The 25,405-nt window shown below is 36.6% G+C and overlaps 4 protein-coding genes across 4 annotated transcripts; 3 read left to right on the forward strand and 1 right to left on the reverse strand.

Annotated features, from left to right (window-relative positions):
• The first annotated feature begins 7,533 nt into the window (after positions 1–7,533).
• Positions 7,534–11,106, forward strand: LOC113283348 (elongation factor 1-gamma 3-like). The gene is made up of 8 exons (XM_026532575.1): positions 7,534–7,692; positions 7,801–7,844; positions 8,610–8,759; positions 8,861–8,921; positions 9,004–9,056; positions 9,435–9,536; positions 9,625–10,129; positions 10,516–11,106. Exons 2-8 carry the CDS (start codon positions 7,836–7,838, stop codon positions 10,893–10,895), a joined length of 1,260 nt encoding a protein of 419 aa, XP_026388360.1. The 5' UTR covers positions 7,534–7,692; positions 7,801–7,835; the 3' UTR covers positions 10,896–11,106.
• Positions 11,107–11,549: 443 nt separating this feature from the next.
• On the forward strand, positions 11,550–14,633 carry LOC113278022 (11-beta-hydroxysteroid dehydrogenase-like 5). The gene is made up of 6 exons (XM_026526969.1): positions 11,550–11,732; positions 12,230–12,422; positions 12,687–12,772; positions 12,961–13,092; positions 13,353–13,520; positions 14,105–14,633. The coding sequence occupies exons 1-6, from the start codon at positions 11,550–11,552 to the stop codon at positions 14,411–14,413; spliced, it is 1,071 nt and encodes a 356-aa protein (XP_026382754.1). The 3' UTR covers positions 14,414–14,633.
• Positions 14,634–17,882: 3,249 nt separating this feature from the next.
• Positions 17,883–18,970, reverse strand: LOC113279929. The gene is made up of 3 exons (XM_026528568.1): positions 18,933–18,970; positions 18,016–18,851; positions 17,883–17,918 (listed from the first exon to the last, which is right to left on the reverse strand). The coding sequence occupies exons 2-3, from the start codon at positions 18,820–18,822 to the stop codon at positions 17,883–17,885; spliced, it is 843 nt and encodes a 280-aa protein (XP_026384353.1). The 5' UTR covers positions 18,823–18,851; positions 18,933–18,970.
• A 1,681-nt stretch (positions 18,971–20,651) lies between these two features.
• LOC113283350 (shaggy-related protein kinase kappa-like) lies at positions 20,652–25,305 on the forward strand. The gene is made up of 13 exons (XM_026532579.1): positions 20,652–20,999; positions 21,657–21,906; positions 22,037–22,129; positions 22,218–22,277; positions 22,355–22,627; positions 22,899–22,973; positions 23,655–23,711; positions 23,786–23,926; positions 24,021–24,071; positions 24,145–24,240; positions 24,597–24,680; positions 24,776–24,878; positions 24,967–25,305. The coding sequence occupies exons 2-13, from the start codon at positions 21,757–21,759 to the stop codon at positions 25,053–25,055; spliced, it is 1,272 nt and encodes a 423-aa protein (XP_026388364.1). The 5' UTR covers positions 20,652–20,999; positions 21,657–21,756; the 3' UTR covers positions 25,056–25,305.
• The last annotated feature ends 100 nt before the right edge of the window (positions 25,306–25,405 follow it).

Consider the following 25,405-nt stretch of genomic DNA (forward strand, 5'->3'; position numbering starts at 1 on the left):
CTAAATTTCCCTTATTCTAAACTTATGCATCTTACCCAAGTAGGCAGTGACCATTGAAAAAGCGGGGGTATAACAACCACACCCAAAAATTCGTTCGACAATCTGTATGGACAAAATCCAATGTAATTCCGAGAGCACCAACTTAAAAGCGAGCTCAATCAAGAGATATATCAAAGAGCTTTATCTCTTATTTCTTAATCCAATCAGCAAATCAAACAGATATAAATCTGTGAGGCTGATTGATAAGAGAAATAACTTGGACGGTACCAAAGACCAATGCCCAAGTGTCAATCGATTTATATCCAACAAACAAGGTCGGATTTACCAACTGATTGAACTACACACAACCTGTGATATTTCAATTATATAAACAAATATAATGCGGAAAAGAAATAACATATATACCATAAATTTTCTTAACGAGGAAACTGCAAATGCAGAAAAACCCTGGGACCTAGTCCATATTGAACACCACACTATATTAAGCCGCTACAGACACTAGCCTACTACAAGTTAACTTCGGATTGGAATGTAGTTGAGCTCTAACCAAGTCTCACACTGATTAAGGTACAGTCGCGTTCCATACGCCTCTAGAACTACGCCGGGTTCTGCGCACTTAATTCCCTTAGCTGATCTTACCCACAACTAAGAGTTGCTACGACCCAAAGTTGAAGACTTATAAACAAACCTGTCTCACACAAATATGTCTATTCTAATTGATAAATCTGTCTCCCACGAAAGTACCTATGAAGTTTTGTTCTGTCTTATGATAAATCAAGGTGAAAAACAACCAATTGATAATTTGGTGTTGTACTCCCGAAGAGCAACCTATAAATATCAATCACCTCACAATAACTTAACTATATGGTAGTATAAGAAGTTAATGTGAAATTACAAAATCTGAGACGAAAAAATTTGTGATTACTTTTATATCTTACCTATCGGAGATAAATCTCGAGAAAATCTTAGAGAAGATAGTAGTCAACATGATAGAACATGTAAGATCAGAATACGCAACTACAAAGAAAATAGTTGTATATGGCTTCACGAATCCCAAATGAAGTCTTCAAGTCGTTCACCTAATATGGTCTTGGAAATACCTAGGTTAAAGGAGAACCGACTCTAGTTTGCAACTAGGATACATGAAAGTGCCGGGATTAGGTTTTCCAGTTGCTAGAGTTCTCCCTTATATAATCTTTCAAATCCGGGTTTGCTTACAATCAAAGCTAAGATAGCTTAGTAACAAAGCATTCAATATTCACCGTTAGATGAACTTATGATTTAATATTCAAGTTAAGTCTGCTTAAAAACAAGGTAATCAATCTCCACCGTTAGATGGTCTTAACTTGTTACACACAAATGAAACATACCTTAATTTAGATATGGGTAACCGTACCTAAACGTGTATATTGAGTTGGCTCAATAAAAGTTAACCGAAGTTATCCATATGAACACTTTTGTCTTAACCAGATTCATCTTACACTTCTAGATCAAATATGATGATCAATCAATCATGAAAGATAATCAAATGAATCTAATTATGTTTCAAATAGAGTTGTTCAATTTTTCACTATCTCATAGAAATATATATGAACGAATTGAACCAAAATCGGATTGATTCGTAATTGTACAAAGTACTTATACAAGAATCAATTCATGAATATTAAGCCACGGTTTGCAAAGACTGCATTCCTTAATTCATAAATGTTTAGTTCATGAGTATGAGAATCATACTTAACCGATTTTAGAACTTAAACCACTGTGTTCGCAAACCAGGTATGCAAACAACAGCTCTGTACCTTGGCCTTATCAAACCGTTCGCAAACCAGGTATGCAAACAACTGTCCCTCAAGTAGAACTGTTCGCATACTAGTTATGCAAACAAGGTTCCCAGATCTTTACATGTAAAACCGTTCGCATACTAGGTACGCAAACAAGGTTCCCGAACCTCAATCATAACAATATAGTTCGCATACTAGGTATGCATACCATGTTGTATCTAGACATAATTGTTCTAAACTCTCATTTCAATCATAAAAACATCCTTAGAAGATGACAATAACTGTCTCACACAAAATATTAACTTCAAGTAATTTTCAAGTGATCGAATGATCAATACGAAACTTTCCAAGTCGACATCAAATGATTGTCTCACACAAATCAGTAAGATGTTTCAAGGCAAATTTCACATGATCATCTTTTGACTTAGTATTTAGTTTGTAACAAATAAATTGTTTGCAACTAAACTTGTCAAGAATAATGATGAACATAGTTAAAGCAAAAAGCTTCCAACACATATTTCGATAAATAGATAATCGAGATAAACTCAGCTCGAAATATCAAATGTGTATAATGTAAAAGTCTATATAGCTATACGATTTAGTCTCATTAGAAGATAAAATAGAATAGACTTCCGAGTGATAAATAAGTTTTAGTCTCCACATACCTTTTGTTGATAAAGTTCCTCCAAGCTCTCCTCAGTAGATCTTCGTCTTCAATCGATGAACACCGTGAAGTATAACGCTTAACTACGCATTCTATCCTAATCCGAGACATAGGTATAAGTATACTAGAAATCAAGACTATAGTTTTGATAAAATAAACTTAACAAACAAGCTTGATATAGCAACGCTTGCGAGTTCGACCGAGTAGTGCTCTAACAACCATGGTCCTATTATGCTTGTCACTGACTCCACTGCACCTAACTGTTGGAAACCTTTTAAGTTTTTTCTTACCTAGTTGAATGATGAGTTTTGTGTTTCTGTTATTGAGAAATCTTGTAAAATAGATGTTTTTGGTTCACCTGGATATAAATTTGTTAAGAATCTCCAACAGCAAGAAATAAACTATATTTGTAGAATAAGAGTCGCTTTGGTAATATCAACCAAAGGGTGGATGAGTTCCAACAGGAACTTGATGTCTTACAAGCTCAGCCTCCATCTGATGTTAATCATCATAAGATTCTCAACATCAGTAAATACTTGAACAAATGGTACAAAAGCAAAAGTGAGTTCTATCATCAAAAATCCAGGGATTCTTTTATCAAAGACATGGACAACAACAACAAATACTTTCATAACAAAACAAACAGAAGGAAGGCTATAAACAACATAGATTCTCTACAAGATCATAACAACAATTGGCTTCATAGTAGAGAGAAAATATCTCATCATCTCACTTCTCATTTCAAAGATATAAGTACTTCTGTAATAGTGAATCATAACGAAAATCTGTTTATGCTTCTTTCTACCATTATCACGGAAAATTATAATCTTCTATTCACAAGAGTTCCTACTCATCAACAAATTCATGATACTCTTAAAAGTATGGAGAACTGGAGTGCTCCATGATCTGAGGGGTTTCAAACATGCTTCTATAAAAGCCAATAGAGTATTATAGGTGAAGGTGTTTGTCAGATGGTCACTAGATTCCTTGAAACCAAGCATATTTTAAAGCAGATAAATAAAACTTATATCTCCCTTATTCCTAAGAAGAAAAAGCCTACATGTGCAGCTGATTATAGACCAATTGGTTTATGCGATACTTCCTACAAGATTATTTCCAAGCTTATTGTTAAAAGATTAAAACCTCTAATGGAGAAAATCATATCTCCTTATCAGGCTGCTTATGTATCTGGGAGATTATTAAGTGACAATACCATAATTGCTCAAGAAACTATGCATTTTACGAAAAATAAAAAAGGTTAGACTGGATGGATGAATCTAAAACTAGACATGTCCAAGGCTTTTGACATACTAGAATGAGATTTCTTGATCAAAGTTCTCAAGTATTTTGGCTTCAGTGAAGTTTTTTGTGACCTTATACATCGATGCATCAACACAATATCTCTTTCTGTCATACTCAATGGTTCCCCTTGTGAAGAATTTCATCCAACAAGAGGAGTTAGGTAGGGTGATCCTTTATCACCATATCTATTTATTCTTGCAATGAAATTCTTATCAAGACATCTTTCTTATGCTCAACAAAACAACATCATTAAAGGTATTAAAGAGTCTGCAAATTTTACAGCCATTAATCATTTGCCTTTTGCAGATGACTGCTTGATATTTACTCAAGCAAATATTTCTTCAGCTAATAATCTTTTGGATTCTCCATAACTTCGGCACTCAATTAGGTCAGTTCATCAATTTTGAGAAATCATCAGTTGATTTCAACAAGAAAACCAAACCTGAAGTTGTTGATACACTCATTCAATTATTAGGTGTTAAACCTATGAGTTCCAAATAAAGATATCTTGGTTCCCTGCTCCTACTAGGGCACTCAAAACAAAAAGCCTTTAAAGCTATTGAAGAAAATTTCATGAACATATACTCCACATGGTCATCTACATCTTACTCAAGCTGGCAGATCAACTATGATTAAACATGTTCTTAAATCAGTGCCAGTTTACCAAATGGGTAATTTCAAGCTTCCAAATCAGCTCATTAACAAGCTTACAACAAGTCAAAGAAATTTCTTTTGGAGATACAATTCCAACAGGGGCTCAAACCCAATAGAAAGGTGAAAAATGTATAAACCTAAAAACTTAGACGGATTGGCTTTTTTAGATTTAGAGAAGCTCAATTTAGCGTTGATCGCTAAGTTGGTATGGAGATTATGCACTGAATCAGATGCATACTGGACGAAAATTATGGGTAGTAAATACTTCAAACAAGGGGATATACTTCACCAAAATCTTAAAGCAGATAATGGTTCTTACACTTGGAATGACATTGTTAAGGGTTTACAAGTTGTTCAAAATAATTATTTTATGGAAGTCAATAATGGAAGGAAAACAAAAATTTGGCTGGATAAATGGATACCTGGTATGGATTCTCCTAATTCTCCAATTGGCAATCAATGACTTCCATAGATTCTATTAAGATGTTGAAAAACTCCTCCAAATACCAACAACTGGAATGTTGATCTTCTTAACCAATTATTTAATGATAATACTTCCCAAAAGATACAAAGTTTATTTCTCGATACCTCTCATGTTTAGATGCCGGCCAAGGATGGGAAATTTTCAGTTAAGAGTACCTATTAGAATCTTTATATGAGTACTTCAGATGTTCAAGTGAATGAGAGAACTATACACAAAAAATTATGGAATTCATTGTGGAAAACCAATACAACACATATGATAAAAAAATTTGCATAGAAATGCATTCGACAGTTGCATTCTACAAGATATAAGTTGGATCTTTATAATGACAGCATTGACCCACAATGTGCAATCCGTGGAGGAAGCGAAGAGACTATAGAGCATTTGTTGTTTTCTTATGGGCATGCAAGGCGAGTATGGAGATTAGTCAATGTGGATATAAATGAAGTACAAAGTAGGTGTAATAGTGTTTCAAAATAGGTTGAAAGCTTGTTTTCAGAAAATGACTACTATATTGAATAAAATGGTTGTATATGATGATAACTGCCTGGATCATTTGGAAATATAGGTGCGATGTGGTACTTCAGGGAGTTACTCTTAACCCTTTTTAACTCTATGCATAAAATTTGTTATCACCTGTATTAATAACAATAACTCAAATCCTACCAGGATATCACAATGGAAACCACCCTTGCCTGGAGTTTTCAAATTTAATATTGATGCTTCTCATGATTATGAAACTAACAAGCTTGGAAATCGCATTGTCTTACGTACAAATGCAGGAAAATGCGAAGGAATTAAAGGGAGACACGCAGATGGAGTTTTAAGTCCCGAAGTTGGTGAATGCATGGTCATACGTGAAGCTTTGGTGTGGGCAAGAGAGAAGCAGTTTACGAAGATTCACATAGAGACTGATGCAAAGTTAGTCATTCAATCAATCACATAAGAAGCTCTCCTAGTTCAATGGGAAAACAAAAACATCCCGAAGGAAATAAAGCACTTAAGTTCAAGTTCCTTTCATTGTAATTTTTCGTTTATCAGTTGAGAAGATAATTAAGTAGCTAACGCAGTCGCAAAGTATGTCAGAGAATCAACTACAAACAAAAATCTTTATAATAATTTCCCTGCAGAAATTTGTAGTCTCCTGGCAAGAGACTGTATTTTTTCTTTTACTTGAGCAATAAAATTCTATTTTATCAAAAAAACAAAATATTAAAATAAAATTTTAGTCTAAGTTGTAGTTAAGTATCGATGGATTTAAACTATAGGGTTAATTTTTAACGAAACTTTTTATTTTAATTAGTCAAATTTTCGAATTCATTAACAACTACGTCTTTTTACAAGATATAAACTTCAAATTGATTAGTGATACTATGCAATTTTACAAGATATAAACTTGAACGAGAAAAAGTTAAATAAAGACTTCCATAAAAATCTTTGACAATTTTTGACCTCATGGTTTTCTTAGTTTGAAGAAACTTCCATTTGATGCGCTCTTGAGGAAATTTTCCTTTTTAGGTTTGATTGCACTAATATCCAAAACTTGAAGAGTTCTTTGCTTTTTACTTACTATTTCTTTATAACTATCATATATCTTGTTAACATCACCTTCAAGTAATACTTCAGAAAAATCACGTTGCGTTAGCAAATCAAGTTGTGTTTCAAATTATGCCGTTTGAAAATTTTTGAGATTAAAAATCAAGTTTGAAATTACCTATTTGTAAGTGAAAAAAAAGCCGTTGGAAATAGAGTTTCCAATGAGCGGATTGACTAAACTGCTGACAAGAAAGGCTTTACCACCAACGCCATAGACGTGATCATTCGATAACATCTCTATCACTAACCCTTTTCTCATAGTGGTGCGGTCTAGTTTCTCAGCCCACCTGGTATAGCAAATGGAAAAGTTTGCCACCGTGCATAGAAAACCGGCCCAAGAATCGTAGAAACTGTTCCACATGGTTGTTTATGTTCCGGTACCAACCGTACAATCCCATAACTAATGTGGCGGTCCTGATTTTAGTAAAATCAAAAGGGAATTTTGATAAAATGATCCAGTTTTGAATTAGGTTAAAAAAGTGTCCCCGTTTTTTTGCACTTTTCAAAACTGCCCCGTTTTTTTTTTCAAATAACGCTTTCCATCCAGTTAAATGCAAGGTAGCAGTTAACTCACCTTTTTAAAATTCATATTTACTCCTAAACTATGACCCCTAACCCTGAACCCTAAACTATGAACCCTGAACCTTGAACCCTAAACCTTGAACCCTGAACCCCTAACCTTGAACTATGGACGCTAAACGCCTAACCCTGAACCCTGAATTATGAACCCTGAACCCCTAACTCTGAACCATGAACCTTGAACTATGAACCCTAAACCCCTAACCCTGAACCCTGAATCCATGAACCCAGCTTGACTAACCTGAAAAAAATGAAATAGAAGATAGACGTGACAAGTAAAGGGTAAATAAGTAAAAATTTAGATGGAAAACTTAATGGTAGGGGCAGTTTTGAAAAATTGAAAAAGAACGGGGACAACTTATTAAACCGGAAATCGAGAGTGTGGTAGTTTATCAGTATTCCCGAATCAAAATAAGTTGGGGGTATTCCATACATAAGATGAAATCAAGGTGCATAGATGGACGTTTTCCCTAATAAAGGATATCCGCGATTCTTTTAACTCCACTTTCCACATCTATATAAACCCTCAATTCTATGGTACGCAACCTCTCTAGAAACCCTAAAAAAACTTGTTGCATCAAACTCTAGTCTCCTCCAACAGAGCAAGGCTAGGGTTTTGGGATCTTCTACATGTAAGTTTTTCATCTTTGGATTTTTATTTTGTGCGGCAGATCTATTTCCGTCAGTTCTACTTATAGCATTATCAGATTCTGATATCGTTTTTTTCTTCTTTTAATCAGATCTAACACCAAAGTTAATAGAAAATCGTGAAGCCATGGCTCTGGTTGGTATTCTTTCTCTATTTTCAGTTGTTGGATTCAAAGTTTCTTATATTCTGTATATGTGAATTCTGCATGCGTTTAGTTGTTATAGATTTGTTTTTTTGTTCTTGGATTTTGATAGAAATTACAAGGGTATGGATAAGTTAATCAGAATTAAGAGATCTTTGATTTAGGTCTACGATGTTGTCTGACTTCAGTTCACAAGCACGAATTTGTTCTGTTATACTCTGAATGTCTAGTTTTCATGTATTGTGATATGAATTACTTATTGCTGCTGCTAAATTGGCCTTGTTAGATCGATGTTCAACTATGGCAGAAAATTGAAATAGGTTTAAGTTTTATTCAGCAATCCTAATGTAGTTTGTAGTTGTTGGTGATTTAGTGTTACTTTTTTGAGTGGTCAAAGCAACCAGTCAGTTCTGAAACCACTGTTGTTATTACTGAGTAGTTGTGTGTAAAAGGAAACTTAGTTAAGTTGTCACTTGTTTCAAGTAAAAGATGTTCTATGCTGGTTTTTTATATGCTATCATCCATTATTAATGAGGTTGGGAGGAAGTACTGCCAGATTTATATCCTTGGTTTCCTTTTTTACTTAAGAAGATTAATTTTGGAGAACTAGGAAAATCGAAACTGTGTTTTGGAGACTTCGAGAAGAACCGAAATTATATCCTGTCAATTTGATGGTTGGTTTGATGTGAACGCCTTATTGTCATTATCAATCTTTTGTTTAACTGCTCTGTTTATTTGCTGTTGTATCTACTCTGTAGGTCTTGCACGCTGGAAATACAAACAAAAATGCCTTCAAGGCACTTATTGTTGGAGAGTACTCCGGGATCAAAGTTGATCTTGTTAAGGATTTTGAAATGGGGGTTTCCAACAAAGCTCCAGAGTTTCTTAAGATGAATCCTCTTGGAAAGGTACTATCCTTTAAATGTTCATATATTTTTTCCTTAACTCATACTCTCCATCATTTGGCTTTTTATATTTTTGGTGCTTGAACATGTTTGATTTTGTGTAGGTTCCAGTACTTGAAACACCTGAAGGTGCCATATTTGAGAGTAATGCTATTGCTCGTTATGGTGAGCATCTATACATTTATTTACTTTGCTGTTTAGAGAACTGTTTTGGTACTTATCAGTTCTCATTCTTCCTCTGTTGCAGTTGCTTCTTTGACCGAAAACAGTCCTCTCTTAGGATGTTCAGCCATTGACAAGGTAAATAGTTGTATGAACTGTTGTAGTTAATGTGATTTGTACAGTGGTTTGATTTGTTTACTGCAAGTGGCAAATCAAAACAATAGTAAAAATGTGGTTGCCATTTGTTAAATGTTAGAAAAATCGTTGTTCAATATTTCTAAAACAATAGTAAAAATGTCAAACAATGTATATATTTTTGCTTGCAGCAAATACCTAAAATTGAAATTCTTTTAGTAGGTGTTTTTGTCCACCACATGTTGATTCAGCAAGCAATTATTATTTTCTTAAAGGCCATATTGTATTTTTCTTAAAGGCCATATTTTCAGGTTTGTTCTATAATTGGTGAATTTTTCCAATTCTTTCATTCTTCTCATTTTGTTAACTTGTCTGGTGCAGGCTCATATTGATCAATGGATTGATTTTTCTGCCATGGAGGTTGATGCTAATATCTTGCGCTGGTTTATCCCAAGAATTGGGTTTGCCCCATACGTCCCTCAAGTAAGGCCAAATCTTATTCGTTTTTGTAATTTCTCTCTGACCCTATCCACCAGTCTAATGAATTTTGCTCTTTCTCAATTCAATGAAGGCTGAAGAACATGCCGTAACCAGTTTGAAGAGGGCACTGGATGCCTTGAACACTCACCTTGCTTCCAACACTTTCCTTGTTGGGCATGCTGTGACTCTTGCTGACATCATAATGACATGTAACCTGGTATTGGGATTCAGTAAAGTCATGACCTCAACCTTCACAAAAGATTTCCCTCACATTGAAAGGTATTTCTGGACCATGGTCAATCAACCAAATATCAAGAAGGTTTTGGGTGAAGTAAAGCAGACAGATTCCGTTCCACCAGTTCAAGCTGCCCAAAAGCCAGGTGCTGCAAAGCCTAAGACCGAAGCTAAAAAAGAAGTCAAGAAAGAGGCCCCTAAGCCAAAGGCTAAGGAAGAGGTTGCCGATTTAGAGGAGGAGGCACCTAAGCCCAAGGCTAAGAACGCCCTTGATCTTTTGCCACCAAGCAAGATGGTTTTGGACGACTGGAAGAGGCTGTACTCAAACACCAAGAAGAACTTCCGTGAGGTTGCAATTGGAGGTAGGTTTATCTTGTTTCTTCTCTTATACATTCAGTAACCTGTTCTGGCATTAATATTTGCGAATCATTGATTCATATGTTAGTTTAGAGGTCATATACTTGTGGTGGCAGTAGTATCTCATTGTGTTAATCGTCAAGTTACGTTTTGTAAACGTGGCAATGGTCTTCCTAAAATGATGATAGGGATTTCTGTGAGTCAGCAACTGCAAGTCATCTTATTAAACTAATCGATTCACCTAGGTTTTAGCTAGATGAGTAGCTATGCATGACCTCCTTGCTAGTTTGAATGGTGCTTGCAATTCAATGTATTTTAACAATAAAAAAAATGTACTTATACTTGTGTAACATTGTCAGTTTTTCTCAATATCCTTTATTGGCATGTGCAGGTTTTTGGGAGATGTTTGATCCCGAGGGCTACTCACTGTGGTTCTGTGATTACAAATACAACGATGAGAATCTTGTTTCATTTGTCACCATGAACAAGGTTGGTGGTTTCCTTCAAAGAATGGACTTGGCTCGCAAGTACGCTTTTGGAAAGATGCTCATCATCGGCAATGAGCCACCATACAAGTTGAAGGGATTGTGGATCTTCCGTGGACCAGATGTCCCCCAATTTATTATTGATGAGTGTTACGACATGGAGCTCTATGAGTGGACTAAGGTTGATTTGTCTGATGAAGCTCAGAAGGAACGTGTCAATCAGATGATCGAAGATGCTGAGCCTTTTGAGGGAGAAGCCTTGTTGGATGCTAAGTGTTTCAAATGATCTGGTTTCATCTCCTCACCACTTGTTATTAGTTGGGAATTTAGTGGTAGAGTCGGGGGTTTTCTGTCCCATGTTAGTTTGGTGTATTTGAATTAACTTGAGTTTCATGTTGCCTACAACATTTTTGTCAGCACTCTGTAATATGAACTACAGGTTTATGTTTCTATGTCCTTGTTTATCTGATGAAGTATTAGATGTATGTTTTCTCCTATTTCCATGCGTTTGAGTTTTAAATGCATAGCAGGGCTTGCTTTGAAGTAATGTTTAGTTTTTGCCTATTTCTGATCCACCCTGGTGATTTTAAGGAAAAGTTTGGGATTTTACAGGGTTACTGAAACCGACTCCCCTTCCCGTGAAAAGGGCTTCGACAACTTAATTAGATTATGTTAGACCCATAATGTGAAACGGAAAATGAAGAAACTTTTCCATTTGTCTCAAACTGAATTAGAATTGGCAAGCAGTAGAAGCACGTGTCAATGTTCTCCATGCATGAAGCCTGTTTGGTGTTGAATGTTGAGCACTAAACGTTATAGCAGCAGCTTCTTCCCCTGGTTTCATTCTTATCTCTTAATTTCATCGTCATCTCTCACCACTACTCCAATTTAAACACTTCTCTCTTCAAAGTCTCTTCTTTGTGATTTAGAGAATTTTGAAATGGACATCTTGAATTCACTGCTGAATATAGTGGTTCCACCTGCAAGTATGGTGATGTTAGCTTTTGCATGGCCAACTTTATCTTTCATACATGCTTGTGAATGGGTTTATCATAGTTTCTACAGTGAAAACTTGGAAGACAAAGTTGTTGTGATTACTGGTGCTTCATCTGGAATTGGAGAGGTTAGTCCGTCTTTTTTCATTCAACTCTAGTTTGCTCTAAAATCAATATCTACTGTTCACTCTGTCAGTTAAACATTTTTTATTTGCAAAAGAGTATTGTGCACATGATTTTTTCCAACAAGTTCTTAGTATCAAAATTGAATTTTTGAAAAACGGTGTACTGAAGTGCACTTTTGAGCTTCTGTTGTTACCTCTACCTGACTCATGAACAGGATAAAGCTTCTGATCTGGAGTCAGATGAGCTACCATTGCACTGCATATTCAATTGATGGTCCATTGCAAATACCTTATTGGTTAAATACTGTGGATACCTGAGCATGCTTCTCTATGAGCAAGTATGTCAGGGTGGAAATCTTGATCAATCCCCTCTGGGGTTCGGGTTACCTTGTCCCCTATTATGTAGACCTTAATTCTCTAATTTTCCGTTGACCATGAAAAATAAAACATGCAAATAAAGAAAATAATCCTTATGTTAAATGTACTGATGATGAGTGCAGCAAATAGCATATGAATACGCAAAGAGAGGGGCAAACTTGGTTTTGGTGGCTAGGAGAGAGTTTAGGCTTTGGGGAATAAGCAACAACGCAAGACTTCTTGGTGCAAAACATGTCATGTTCATTGCTGCAGATGTTGTCAAGGAAGATGATTGTAGAAGATTCATTGATCAAACTATAGATCTCCATGGCCGTGGTATGGCTCGCCCCTTACTTTATAATCGTGGTATATTTTCTATTGAGTATGAGTTAGGCAAGCAGGCAGGTCTAATATCGTGTATATTCATTCATCGATGCATGTAAAAGTGACCCAAAATAGAAATGTGGTTGCTCCAAGTCTCATTATTGAACTAAAAAATCTTCAAATGATTTGAAATTGGTAAATATTAATTGAAATCCTCAAGAAATGGGGTTCTGCTGAAATTACCTTAATGTTTTTCGTGTCACACATTTGCAACAGTGGATCATTTAGTAAACACAGCAAGCTTAGGACACACCTTCTTCTTTGAGGAAGCCGCTGACACCTCCGTATTTCCCCATATGATGGTAAGGCTTTCTGCTACTTGTAGTTGCGTGTTTTCCGAATGATTAATTATTAGTCTGATGGTTTGACCAATGTATTCATTTCGTGTATTTCAAGTCTTACATATTAAATTATCCAATTGCTGGCATTACCCTATATCGAGATGGGTGCAAACCTTTTGAGGTAATTTTCATATGGCGCTAATGTGCAGGATATTAATTTTTGGGGGAATGTTTACCCTACATTCGTTGCGCTACCTTACCTAAAACAGAGCAATGGTCGAATCATTGTCAATGCATCGGTTGAGAGTTGGTTACCTATGCCTAGAATGAGCCTGTATGCAGTAAGTAGCAACATCGCCATTTAATTAGTCATGCTGTTTCCATTCGTGGAAAAACGTTAAGAGTTGCATTTCTTGATCCTAAACCAACTGCACCTTTTCATCTAATATTAAGCATTAAAAAACATAGCAGATTAAAAGAGCATTTAGAGTTGCATAAAATTAGATCAGCTTTGTCAAAAGTAGTCTTGACTATTAACTTTTATGTCGGACAAAGTATGTCCTTTCTAATTTATTCTTTTACGTTTAATTTGTGTAATCAGGCAGCAAAAGCGGCTGTTATAAACTTCTATGAGACGTTGAGATTTGAATTGGGTGATGAGGTTGGGATAACCATTGCAACACATGGTTGGATCGGGAGTGAACTGGCTGGAGGCAAGTTGATGTTGGAGGACAGGGCAGCTGAGATGCAATGGAGGGAAGAGAGAGAAGTAAGTAGCTGTTTGACAAATTTCGATTCCCAAATATATGCATATATGTATAAACTAGTCTTGCGAGTTCTTGGAATAAAATAAATGTCCACTGTACCGAGTTAATAACATGAGTAGCTGGGAATATTACTTGACTAGTTTTGTTAAATTTGATAATGAATGCACTAGGTTGCGTAGTTAGACCTCACTTGTTGAGAATCATTAAAAGTTCCTCTACAGTGGGCTGGCTAATCCAAGGTTTTCATGAGGATCAACTAGCCCCATCTCATGGGTACTTGATTTGTATTCTTTACATTCCTAATTGACTTTGAATTTTCAATCATCTTTTGACGGGATAAAACATATAACATTCTAGTATGTTGTGAAGATTGACCTGGATGATGAAGTGTAAACGGGACTCGGATCATCTCAATCTGTTCCCAAGGTGTAGCTTTGTGTTAACAAAAAGTGATATATGGAAAATGCATGAACTCGGATTATTTCAATTGGACAACAGACTGTATATTATGAATTGGTTAACAACTTGTTACTTACGGGGCACCGGTTTTTGTTAACATCTACTGTGCATTGGTTTCTTGTTTCAGGCTCCAGTTAATGGTGGTCATGTAGAAGAGTTCGCAAAAATGATAGTATCCGGGGCATGCAAACGCCAGCCGTACGTGAAACTCCCTAGTTGGTATGATATATTCTTCGTCTATAAGGTTTTTGCACCAAAAGTTCTTGCATGGACGTTTCGCTTGCTGTTTGCCACAAAGGGGTCGCCTAAAAGGATTACCACCTCCCAGTTCGGGACCGGTAGGCCGTTACTCGAGACTTCTTCTCCTAGAAAGCAACTCATTGGACCTCTTACTTTCTCACCGCTGCCTCTCCAGCACCAAATGAAGAATGAATGAATATCCCCTCAATAGCTTCAAACAGCAGTCCATCTCACAGGTCTCAAGCATCACGCGGAAAGTCAGGAGCGAAGCAGCTGTATCGCGCATGTGAAATCAGTTTATCATGGAGATACATGTATGTCTATTCGATTCGAGACATAGTTTGAATTACGTTGTGTGTCGGCTTTGTACGTAGTTTTTCTTATCAGAGTATAATAAGTAGACTTGCGTCATTACATTCTGCGACCCGTCCATAGATAATAAACCTAAAAGCGAAACAGGCCTACAATAAATAAATGGCGAGGCGAGCTGAATAAAGTGTAACTTTTATTTCATCAATTCCTGTTTACAATGGTGGGGTGTACTGCTCCTACATCTTCCAAATAAAGTAGCTTTTTATTATCAGTAGATGAAAAGGAGGCTTTGCTTGTTTCATAAACATCTTTAGTTTGATGCATGGGTTAAAAGTTTTAGCTTGGTTCTCCACTCCATGTCCTGGTTTGATGCGTCTGCCGATACTCAGCGCGGAAAGTCTCTTGTGGCTTCTGCAGGCGTGAAATAATTACCTGGGATTTTTTAAGATGCTTTAAAAGATGACAGTGTCTTGAAAAAAAGAAAAAAAAATCAAAATCAACTTTACGTGCTAACTGTAATTCTGTGGGATGAGCATTGTTTTCAAAATTTGAAAGGTGAATCTCATCAGTAGAGTAGAATCCCACGCCTCTCTCACTCTCTATAAAAAGCAACATTTCTCATACACACTTATTTACTGCATTGATTGTGAAATGGGTTTTGTTGTGTATTTATTCAAATTCAGTGGTCCAATTTTGTGATTAAGCAAAAGTAGACAACAAGTGAAAAAGAAATCATCTAAATCTGTTAGATATAAGTGCACCTAGCTAGCTCAATAATGATGATTTTTTTTTTTTTTTTGTTGTATTCTCATGATCCCTAGTTTGGTTTCTCATATTTTTTCCTCATCCATATGATATGGATATGGGGCCTTCCCCGAGTTGGCTAGTTGTTTAATTGTGGTTCCTACATCTTTCTAACTAAAGAAAAGTTTTTATTTTTGATCGATGGGGTTGGGGCTAAAGTAAAGAAAAGATGCACATGGTGGTGACGATGTCAAGGTCTCGGGGCCATCTAAATTCGAAGTTCGGAATGCACTTAGTTTGCTGGTAAATCCAAACAAAACAAAACAATCCTCACCAGTAATCTCCCGATAAATTGACAATCCTTCGGACAAAGCTTTTCCTCGCAATTATTGATATGTTAGACAAATACACTCAACTCAAGATTTTCAACAAGTAATTAATATTGCTGGTTTGTTGTCCAAAATCAACAACAGTGCTTGTAATTTCTTAGGGCTTTTTAATAAAGTAACCACCTTTTTGAACCATATTTAAGAAACTGGCCGTTTTTTTGAATCTTTATATAAACTGGCCGATATTGACATTTTCCATCCCGTTTTTTTTTTCAAAAAACGGATTTAGGTAGTTAACTGGCTACGTGGCAGTTAACCTGCTAGGTAAAAGACGACTTAACCCTCGTCTGAGTTCGTAACCAAACCAGTATCGAGTCAACTCGGTGACTCATTGCAACGGTCGGATTTGTAACGGTTGGATTTGTAAAGGTCAGATTCAGCTTCATTCATATAAATTAGGCCCTGCAGAGAAGAACCATAGTATTTGTCATACTCAACAGATCAAAAAAATAAAAATAAATAAGACATGAGCCAAAATGAAGTAAACTCTCCAGGCAGCAGTAGCAGCAGCAAGGTAAGATTAAGATTAAAACAACCCCTAATTTCATGTTCTATCTGTGCACAGGGAATTCATGATCCAAAGGTATGTCCTTGGATTTATTCCAGGTGCAAATATATACCGTGTAATGGTATAAGGCAACTATTGTGTTCAAAAGCAAAAGAAACAAACGAAAAAATGTTTTTGAAGTGTTCAATTCCAACCTGTCAGTACTTTGAATGGTTTGACGATGCCATCGATCCTGTCAAATGCAAGATGGTGAAATTACCAGTAGAGAATGGTTGTTACGCTTGCGGAGAATCTGGTCATTGCTTCAAAAACTGCCCACTGCAAAATCAAACCTGCAACAAAGATCACTGCAAATCAAAAATGGAGATGAAATTTTGCAAGAATGAACACAACAAGAACATAGCATACCTCACTTGTACAGATTGTGACGGTTTTAAATGGGTCTCAGATGAAGTCTTCATTGCTGCAAAAAACAGAATTATGCATTCAAGTTTACAACTTAATGCTATATGTAAGGAACTCAACAATCTGAAAATGTAATCTGCAAATGTACTAATAAACAACCATCCACTTTTGATTCAGCATTAATTCAAGTCTACAAAAGAAAAAAATATTGTCTTCTTAAACACAAAAAATCAGAAAACGGATCTCAAATCATTTCTTCTTAGCCTTTCCATTTCCCCTTCCCTTTCCTTGTTTTATATTCTGAGATACAGATCCAATGCCAAAGAAGTTCTGATAAAGGTTATTTATTGTAGAGGGTGGAGTAGAAGATGGTGCTATAGATGGCAGACTCATAGGTGTTGTGGAAGCTGGAGTAGAAGATGGTGTTGCCAAAGGCTGACTGCCAGGCCCTGTAAAACATTCACCAACAAATGATGCCGTTCTCTTCTTCTTGTTTGACTTAGCTGCACCCCTAACTCCGGTGGTCTGACTTGGCTCTATGTTGCTGAAGGTGAAGCTTTGTGCATCACATTCAGTCCTTTGCCTCTTTGCAGTTGGATTAGATCCCACTTCACTGTGAACACAGAATTCTTTGGACTAGTCACCATATATAACTCTCCAGCCACACAAGGGTCAGCACCATAGTCAGTCACAAATTCCAACATTTTCTTAATCAATGTAACAGCAGTAGGAACCAAATTACCATCTACCCATGATGCAGATTCAGTCCTCCTATTGTACCATGTACCCATCACTAAGTTAGCATACATTATTCCTATCATTATAATTGGTTTATTTCTCATCTTGTTGATCATATTGTTAAAAGACTCTGAAAAATTGTTGTTCATATGTTCACAACAGTGAATAGGGTTAAAAAAGGCCCTGGACCATGTAGCAGGATCTTCTCTACTGAGATAAGCACCAGCTGCAGCACTCTGTTTCACAATATTGTCAAAATGCTCCTACACAGCCAATCAAAAACTAGCTAACTTGACTGTCAAATAGTGCATAAAACCAATAACAAAGAACTGTTGTGAACTGTCAAACCTGAAAATGCTTTTCTTTGTATGCTTTTGCTGCATTCCATAAAGAACTGTATAATTCAAGACCCTTGTAATCCTTCTTGAAATTTTTGTATAAATGTCTGCATTTTAACACATTGCAATTAACATAAGGACTTTATCTGATCTGACAAACAAAAGAAACAAGAAACAAAGTTAGACAAGAAAGTTACCTCCAACAGTATCTGTGGTGATGGCCAGGGAATACTATACCAACAGCTTCCAATAAACCTTTTTGCCTATCTGAAATGAAAGCCACTTTCACTGGATGTGCTAATATTGCATCCTTCAAATGCTTCAAAAAAATGATCCAATTTTCCTTTGTTTCAGCTCTGCATACCATAATTCCTAACATTACTAACCCATTCTGTCCATCAAGTGCAGTTGCAGCCATCAATACTCCCCCATATTCCCCTGTTAGATGGCAGGCATCAAGCCCTATAACTCCCCTGCATGCTTTTCGCCAACCCCTCATTGCAGGTTCAAATGAGAGTGTCATGCTTTCAAAGGTGTTATTCACTGTGTCAAAAGTGAACTTAGCAACAGACCCATCATTGCATTTTGTAAACATCTTGCAGAATGCTGGTACTTCATTGTAACTTTCTTTATAGTTCCCATATAATGACTCTAAAACTAGATTCCTAGCCTTCCATGCACACTGATATGGTATATTTACTCTCTTTTCAGCTAAGAAGTCTTCCTTGATTTTATAAGGGTCTGGAACAACTTTTTTAGGCTTATTCTTCATCTGATCAAGAACAAAATCCTTTACAAAATGAGGATCAACAGATCTATTCCTATTTTGGGGATCCCCTTCACACTTATGTTCCAAATTCACTTTCCTAAGAACAAAAGTCTTCTCACCCTCTTTCTTGCTAGCATACACAAACCAAGGACAATCATGTTCTGTTTTAAACCTACACTCAGCCTTAATTCTAGAGGGAGCACTTCTATCCAAAATATATTGACACTTATTAAGAACACAATAACCCCTGAGATGTTTCTTAAATGCTTCCTTATTTGCAAATCTAGTTTTTACCTCCATTTTGCTAGGATCTACTGGAGTAAAAACTTCTTCTTCAGGGAAAAGATCTACATCATGCTCACCCTTCATGTACTGACCAAAATCATCATCAAAGTCATCCATGTAAGCAGGTCTTTCATCCACATCCTTACCTTCACATTCAAGATCAACATCAGTACCATATAATAAGTTACAAATTATAATAAATGAAATCAGTTATAAATGAAATATACCTTTTTCTTTGCCTTCTTTTTCTCCTTCTTCTTCTTCTTCTTCTTTCTCTTCTTGTTCTTCTTCATCTGACCCATACTCAATGTCTTCATCACTGTCATATACTGGAGGAGCTTCTGGATTCTCAATTGGGTGACATTCATCTTCTTTGGTGTTTTCCAGCTGAATATTGTCCACATCTTCAACAAACTTAACTTCATTTGTAGCTTTTGACTGACTGCAACCACTGCTACTAGCCTGAGAATGTTTGGACATGGGCACATCCATGAAACTCAGCTTTCTTGATGCACCTTCAACTGATTTATCCACACTATTTAGCCTTGGGGATCTTCTAGGGGTGGTTCCCTTACTAACTGTCTTCTTCTTTGGTGTAGTCTTTGGAGTCCCAAACACTGTGTCTTTCATCCCCATCCACAAACATATACATCCATCCTCATTTACAAAAGAATCCTCCCAAAAATTATCAAAATCATCATTGTTTAACAATGGCAGTGGCAGACATTCTTCCTTAAACCAATATAAATTAAACTTCTCTTTAACATCCATAGACAAACCCTTATACACCATATACTTAAGTGTCATCAAGTCTGTTTCATCTCTATGGCAATCAGGAAATACCAAAGTCTCATTCTTTGGCTCCGCATATACACTGATATTCCTAAATTTGAACTGACTGCAACACAAATGAAACAAAATCAGATATAAACCTATGAAAACCCAATGAAAACCTAATTAAGCAATATTACTTAAAATCAAACACCCAATCACGAAAATTAAACCCCAATTAAACAATAAAAATTTGGTTTCAAATAAACCCTAATTACAAAGGAAAAAAAAACATAAACCCTAAAAATCAATCGATCAATTAAATTAATTAACTATCAATACAATGATTTTCATCATATATTAAGTCACGGGTTTCGTTAATCTTACCTTGATTCAGACTGTTTCAATCCCGGTTTGTACCTCATCTTCACTGTATCACCACTATCTCTGAATCCCTAAATATGTATAACTTTTCTTCCAAATACACTCTGGTCTTTCTGCTAACATCTATGTCTTCAGCAAAAACAACTTCAATAACATCAGCTTCAAACAGCTTCAATACCTAACCCTAGTTTCAGAACGAGGGAGAAGAGAACGAGGGAGAAAGAGAACGAGGGAGAAAGAGAAAGTGTGGTGAGAGATTACACCACACGGGTCTTTAAATGGGCAAGGGCACAGTCGTAAATTCTCCTACCGAGTTTGACTTATTCAACGCAGCTGACCGATCTGGTGGGCCCAGGTGTCAACTCTAACAGAAAGGCCAGTTTCTAAAAGAATTTAAAAGTTTGACCGGTTTATTAATTATATGGTTTGAAGCAGGACACTTTATTAATTTGCCCAATTTCTTATTTAATCATCATCTAGATGAGACGTTGATGGTATCTATAATGTAAGCCACAAATTACAGCAAGGTAGTCCTAAACAAAATCATTAATGGAAATCGAATTCTCCATTTTATTCGCTATTTGACGCCTTGTGTGTAAGCACTCGCCATTGTTATTCCGGCCATATGTAGCCAAGGCCGACTATGACTGTGTTTATTCAGAGCTCTGGCTTGGATTTTTTTCCAAAAAAAGGTCCCAACTGTCACGTGATTGATGCAGGGTGAATGACGTTACCATCCAGACTAAAGAGAAGGAAGAGAACAAATATGAGCCTTGTCTGTCTGGCACTCCAGCCAAGGAAACTGGAGTGCAGGTCCAGGAAAAACCAAACGAAAATCCTTTTTCAAGGCCAGATATGACGGAACACACACAAAACAACACCACCACTCCAACAGTAGTAGTAAACAGACTACAGAGCTGTGAGCAGCAGGACTGAGAGACTGAGAGTAAAGAAGAAGAAGAAGAACTGAAGAAATTTTAAAGAAAAATCCAAACACCAGCTCACTTGTCATCATCTCTAGTAAGACTGCAGCAATTTTCAGAATTCAAACCTCAATCTCTCTCTAGGAATTCTCTTCTTTTATAGACTTGGTGTGAGAAGTTTATAGAATGCAAGAGTTCTGCTTCAAATTTACTCAGGTTAGTCGCCCTAAATAAAAGTAATTTTAGATCCATTTTTAATGTTTGGAGTAGAAAACTGTGAGTAACCTGTAATCATTTTTAAGCTTTTGAAAGTTCTTGAATAAAGTTTTTTTATGAGAATTGATCAAATTGATTGGTAGTGAACAGTTATGTAGATCTAATCCGGAGGTTGGAATTGGGTTTTTGTCTAGCAGTTTCTTTAAAATTTTCTTATTAATTTAAGTATTAGTCATCTCCATTGTTCAATGGTTTTTTTCTTTTTCTAAAGTGTTTTAATTGGGATTTCTGTATGTTAAATTCTACTTTATGTGTTAGAATTAGGGAAATGAATCTGAGGTGTGTTATAGAAATGAGATATGTATGCGAAATAGGTTTAGTGATTTCATTTGTAGTACTTTGTTCAGTATCCTTAAACCTTCATGTGACCCTTTAATGGATGAATGAATGTGAATTGTTTTTGATTTTGCTTCTGTTTCAAGGGTTTTCGTTTAGAATTAGTTTTGTGGTTCTCGCCTATGCCATGAAGTGAATAGCTTCATCAGTTGTTAGTTGTGGTTTGAAATTGGAGCTAACAAAGAAGTGATTTTCTTGAATGTTTTAACTTTGTTGTTCATATGAGGTATACGTTTTTGACATGGAGTCTTGTTTTTCCAGGAGGATAGGCACCTGGATGAGATGGAAGGCAGGATGGAAATGAACCATCAAGCGGGTACCGAGTAATAGCTTCTTCATATTTCAACGCAACAGTTACAAGATGGGATCCACGGGTTTGAGTCATGGGGGTATAGGCAGTTCCAGGACAACTACCAGCTTCAAGAGCTCCTCGAGTTCTGTTGACTGGCTTGGAAGAGAGATGCTTGATATGAATATAAGGGATAAGACATTGGAAGAGGATGATGATAAAGTAAGTGATAGTTTGCAATGGTGATGGTACTTATGATGAGTTTGCTTTCCTTCAGCTAAATACATGTAAGCATAGGATGGTTGTTTGTGTTTTATCCGAAATGTAATGGCTTTTAACTTATCGTTTGCAGGATAGTGAACCAGAAGTAATCGATAGTGTTGGTGCCGAAGCAGGGCATGTAATAGCAACTACAGTTGGTGGTCGAAATGGCCAATCGAGGCAGGTGAGGACTGAAATAAGTTGTTAGTGCTTGGCTTGATTATGTGGTGCTGAAGTTAGTGTCACTGAAATGTTTCGATTTTACTTTGCAGAATATTAGTTACATAGCAGAGCATGTGGTTGGAACAGGTTCATTTGGAGTTGTCTTCCAGGTAAACTGAACTTGAACTGGGTGTAGTTGGAAAACCTGGCCTTGTTTTAAATTCTCATAGCTTGTTGTATTTTGTAGGCCAAATGTAGAGAGACTGGAGAAATAGTTGCAATCAAGAAGGTTCTTCAAGATAAGCGTTATAAGAATCGGGAGCTGCAAATTATGCAAATGTTGGATCACCCAAACATCGTAGCTCTAAAGCATAATTTCTTTTCGACCACAGACAAGGAAGAGCTATACCTAAATCTAGTACTTGAGTTCGTCCCAGAGACTGTTTATCGTGTTGCGAAGCACTACACTCGGATGAACCAGCGCATGCCCCTAATATACGTGAAACTCTATACTTATCAGGTTTGTGAAATTCTTTATATCTTCTCTTCTTACATGGAATCGTGCTTGGGTTTGATAATATACAGGGATTTTATTGATATGAGACAGTAGTAGTGTAGGTATGATGTTTCCTAGTAACAAGTAGTTACTGTCTGCTTATGTAAATTGTCAGAAATTCTGCTATCCAATTATCATATCGTAAATTAAGAGAACATTATACTATATATATCGCATGTTCATAGTGGGCTAGTGCTTCAAAGACACTTAAATGACCGGTTAATATTTGGTGCAGATCTGCAGATCGCTTGCTTACATTCATAACTGTATTGGTATTTGTCACCGTGATATTAAGCCACAGAATCTATTGGTAAGAGCCATCTTGTTTACTCTAATTAACAAGTACTTGTTTGCATACTTCATTTACAAGTCCTTCGTACAGTTTAATATTCTTACACTGTTACGATCCTTTCGTATTTGCATTTGCTCCATCCCCCATGTTTAGCAACTCTAGAGAATCAAAATGTCAAAAGGAAGAAGTGCCGAGGTATTCTAGGTTGGGTGTTCAACAAAAAGTTGTTAAACTACTTACACCCTCCTCAGTACCGCAGTGGATACACAACCCCAACAGTTCCATTGATATCTATGATACCACAAACCGACAGCAGTCTTACTCTAAAAGCTCAAACAAGCTGCAATCCAGGAAATGCATATGCAGCCTTATAAGACCTATCGGCCTACCTTTACGTGTTTTTGTCTATGGGATCATCCTGTGTAATTAGGCGGACCTTTTTGTTCAGAAAATGACCGTCTTTGATATGGTTCTAAGCATCTGCCTCTTTCTTCATCTCACAATGCATTCCTAGAGCTCCTGTTTCCTATTGCTGGTGCTCAGGGCAGCTGGATAAGATGCAGATTTTAAGACGATTTTCAGAGCCTGAAATATGCGTAGTAGTTAAAACGTTTGTATTGGTGGTCTGGGCAGCTCGATAAGATGTGCCAAGTGGACTGAGTTTTTGTTTTTGTTCTTGTTTTTGTTTTTTTATTTCAGGTGAATCCCCATACACATCAGCTGAAAATTTGTGATTTTGGAAGTGCAAAAGTATTGGTGAGTTCATCATTAGCAAAGCAGCTATTATCTCTTCATTTATATGAAATTGACTCTCATTCCATTTTACGCAGGTTAAAGGAGAACCTAATATTTCCTACATTTGCTCAAGATATTACCGTGCCCCTGAGCTAATCTTTGGTGCAACTGAATACACAACGGCTATTGATTTGTGGTCCACAGGTTGTGTAATGGCTGAGTTACTCCTTGGTCAGGTAATTTTACTTACAAGCGCGTTCCTTGTTTTCATCCTCCCCTTCAACATTTTATCACCTGTTTTGACTTTTGGGCGTTTTATCTGGCTTTCAGCCCTTGTTTCCTGGCGAAAGCGGAGTTGATCAACTAGTCGAGATCATCAAGGTAATGATTTCGGATGTCTTATACGGCCTTTGGGTTTGAACTCCAATGTCTTAACATAATTAACATTTTGCAGGTTCTGGGGACACCAACCAGGGAAGAGATCAAGTGCATGAATCCGAGTTATATAGAGTTTAAGTTCCCACAGATAAAGGCACACCCATGGCATAAGGTATGACAGTAGCTGTATCATTTTTTATCATGTTAGCTATAGTTTGTATTACAATGTGGGAACCGAGGGTTAGGCCCAAGGAGAGTATTTATGTCTGAGAAGCCCTCTTTCATTGGATTAATGTCACCTTTCAAAGTAAATGTGTAATATGATTCCATGGAAATTAGCTCTCTTAGAAGGACCTAGCTTTTTAATTGTAAATGAGGCAATTTAGAGATTTAGAGACTAAATCTGTCTGTCCGTCTCTCTAGTCTCTCCCACAATTCATGGAACGGTAGGGGATATCCCTATCTCATGCTAATTTAGAGTAACAAGCAGGAGACTTATGAGTTTCATTTTCCTGTTTCTCTCTCCAGGTTTTCCAAAAACGTTTGCCCCCAGAAGCAGTGGACTTAGTCTCGAGATTTCTGCAGTACTCCCCTAATTTGAGATGCACTGCTGTAAGTTCAAAATATGTATTATTTACCAAATTTTCCCTGTTTCAGTTGAATGTTCTTAACCAGTTCCTGAAACTTGTATATACACTTCAATACAGTTGGAAGCTTGTGTTCACCCTTTCTTTGATGAATTGAGAGATCCCAGCACCCGTCTTCCAAATGGTCGCCCTCTTCCTGCACTCTTCAATTTCAAACCTCAAGGTAAAACCTATGTACGATTGTTTGTTGTGTAAAATATGGTTTGTTCTTATTAGTTCCTATATTAATTGGACTCATTCTTTCTTGGCAGAACTCTCGGGTATATCACCTCACATCCTCGGTCGACTAATTCCCGAGCATGCTAGAAAGCAGAACTTGTTCATGGCGTTAAACAGTTAGTATATAAATGCTGGAAATTGCTGGACGTTCCTTCATACACTGTTTTGTACCCTGCATTGGTCTGATCATATTGAGATGTGTAAATTTCTGTATCCTTCTCTTTACCTATACGCCGCATGTGTAAGTTTTCCGTTGGAGAAAGTGAGAAAAAAAGTAAGAGATGGTCGTGATGCAAATAAAAATTTCCTGCCATGTTTGTGAACCTAATGTTTGAGTATTTCTAGCATAAATGAAAGAGTAAAATTTCGTATTCAGATGTGTGAAGTTCTGTATCCTTCTCATTACCCATATGCCGCATGTGTAAGTTCCCCATTAGTTTTTTTTTTTTTTTGATGGTTGTAAAGCCGACA

This window comes from Papaver somniferum, chromosome 5 (genome assembly GCF_003573695.1).
Source record: "Papaver somniferum cultivar HN1 chromosome 5, ASM357369v1, whole genome shotgun sequence".
In the NCBI taxonomy this organism is placed as follows: Eukaryota; Viridiplantae; Streptophyta; class Magnoliopsida; order Ranunculales; family Papaveraceae; genus Papaver; species Papaver somniferum.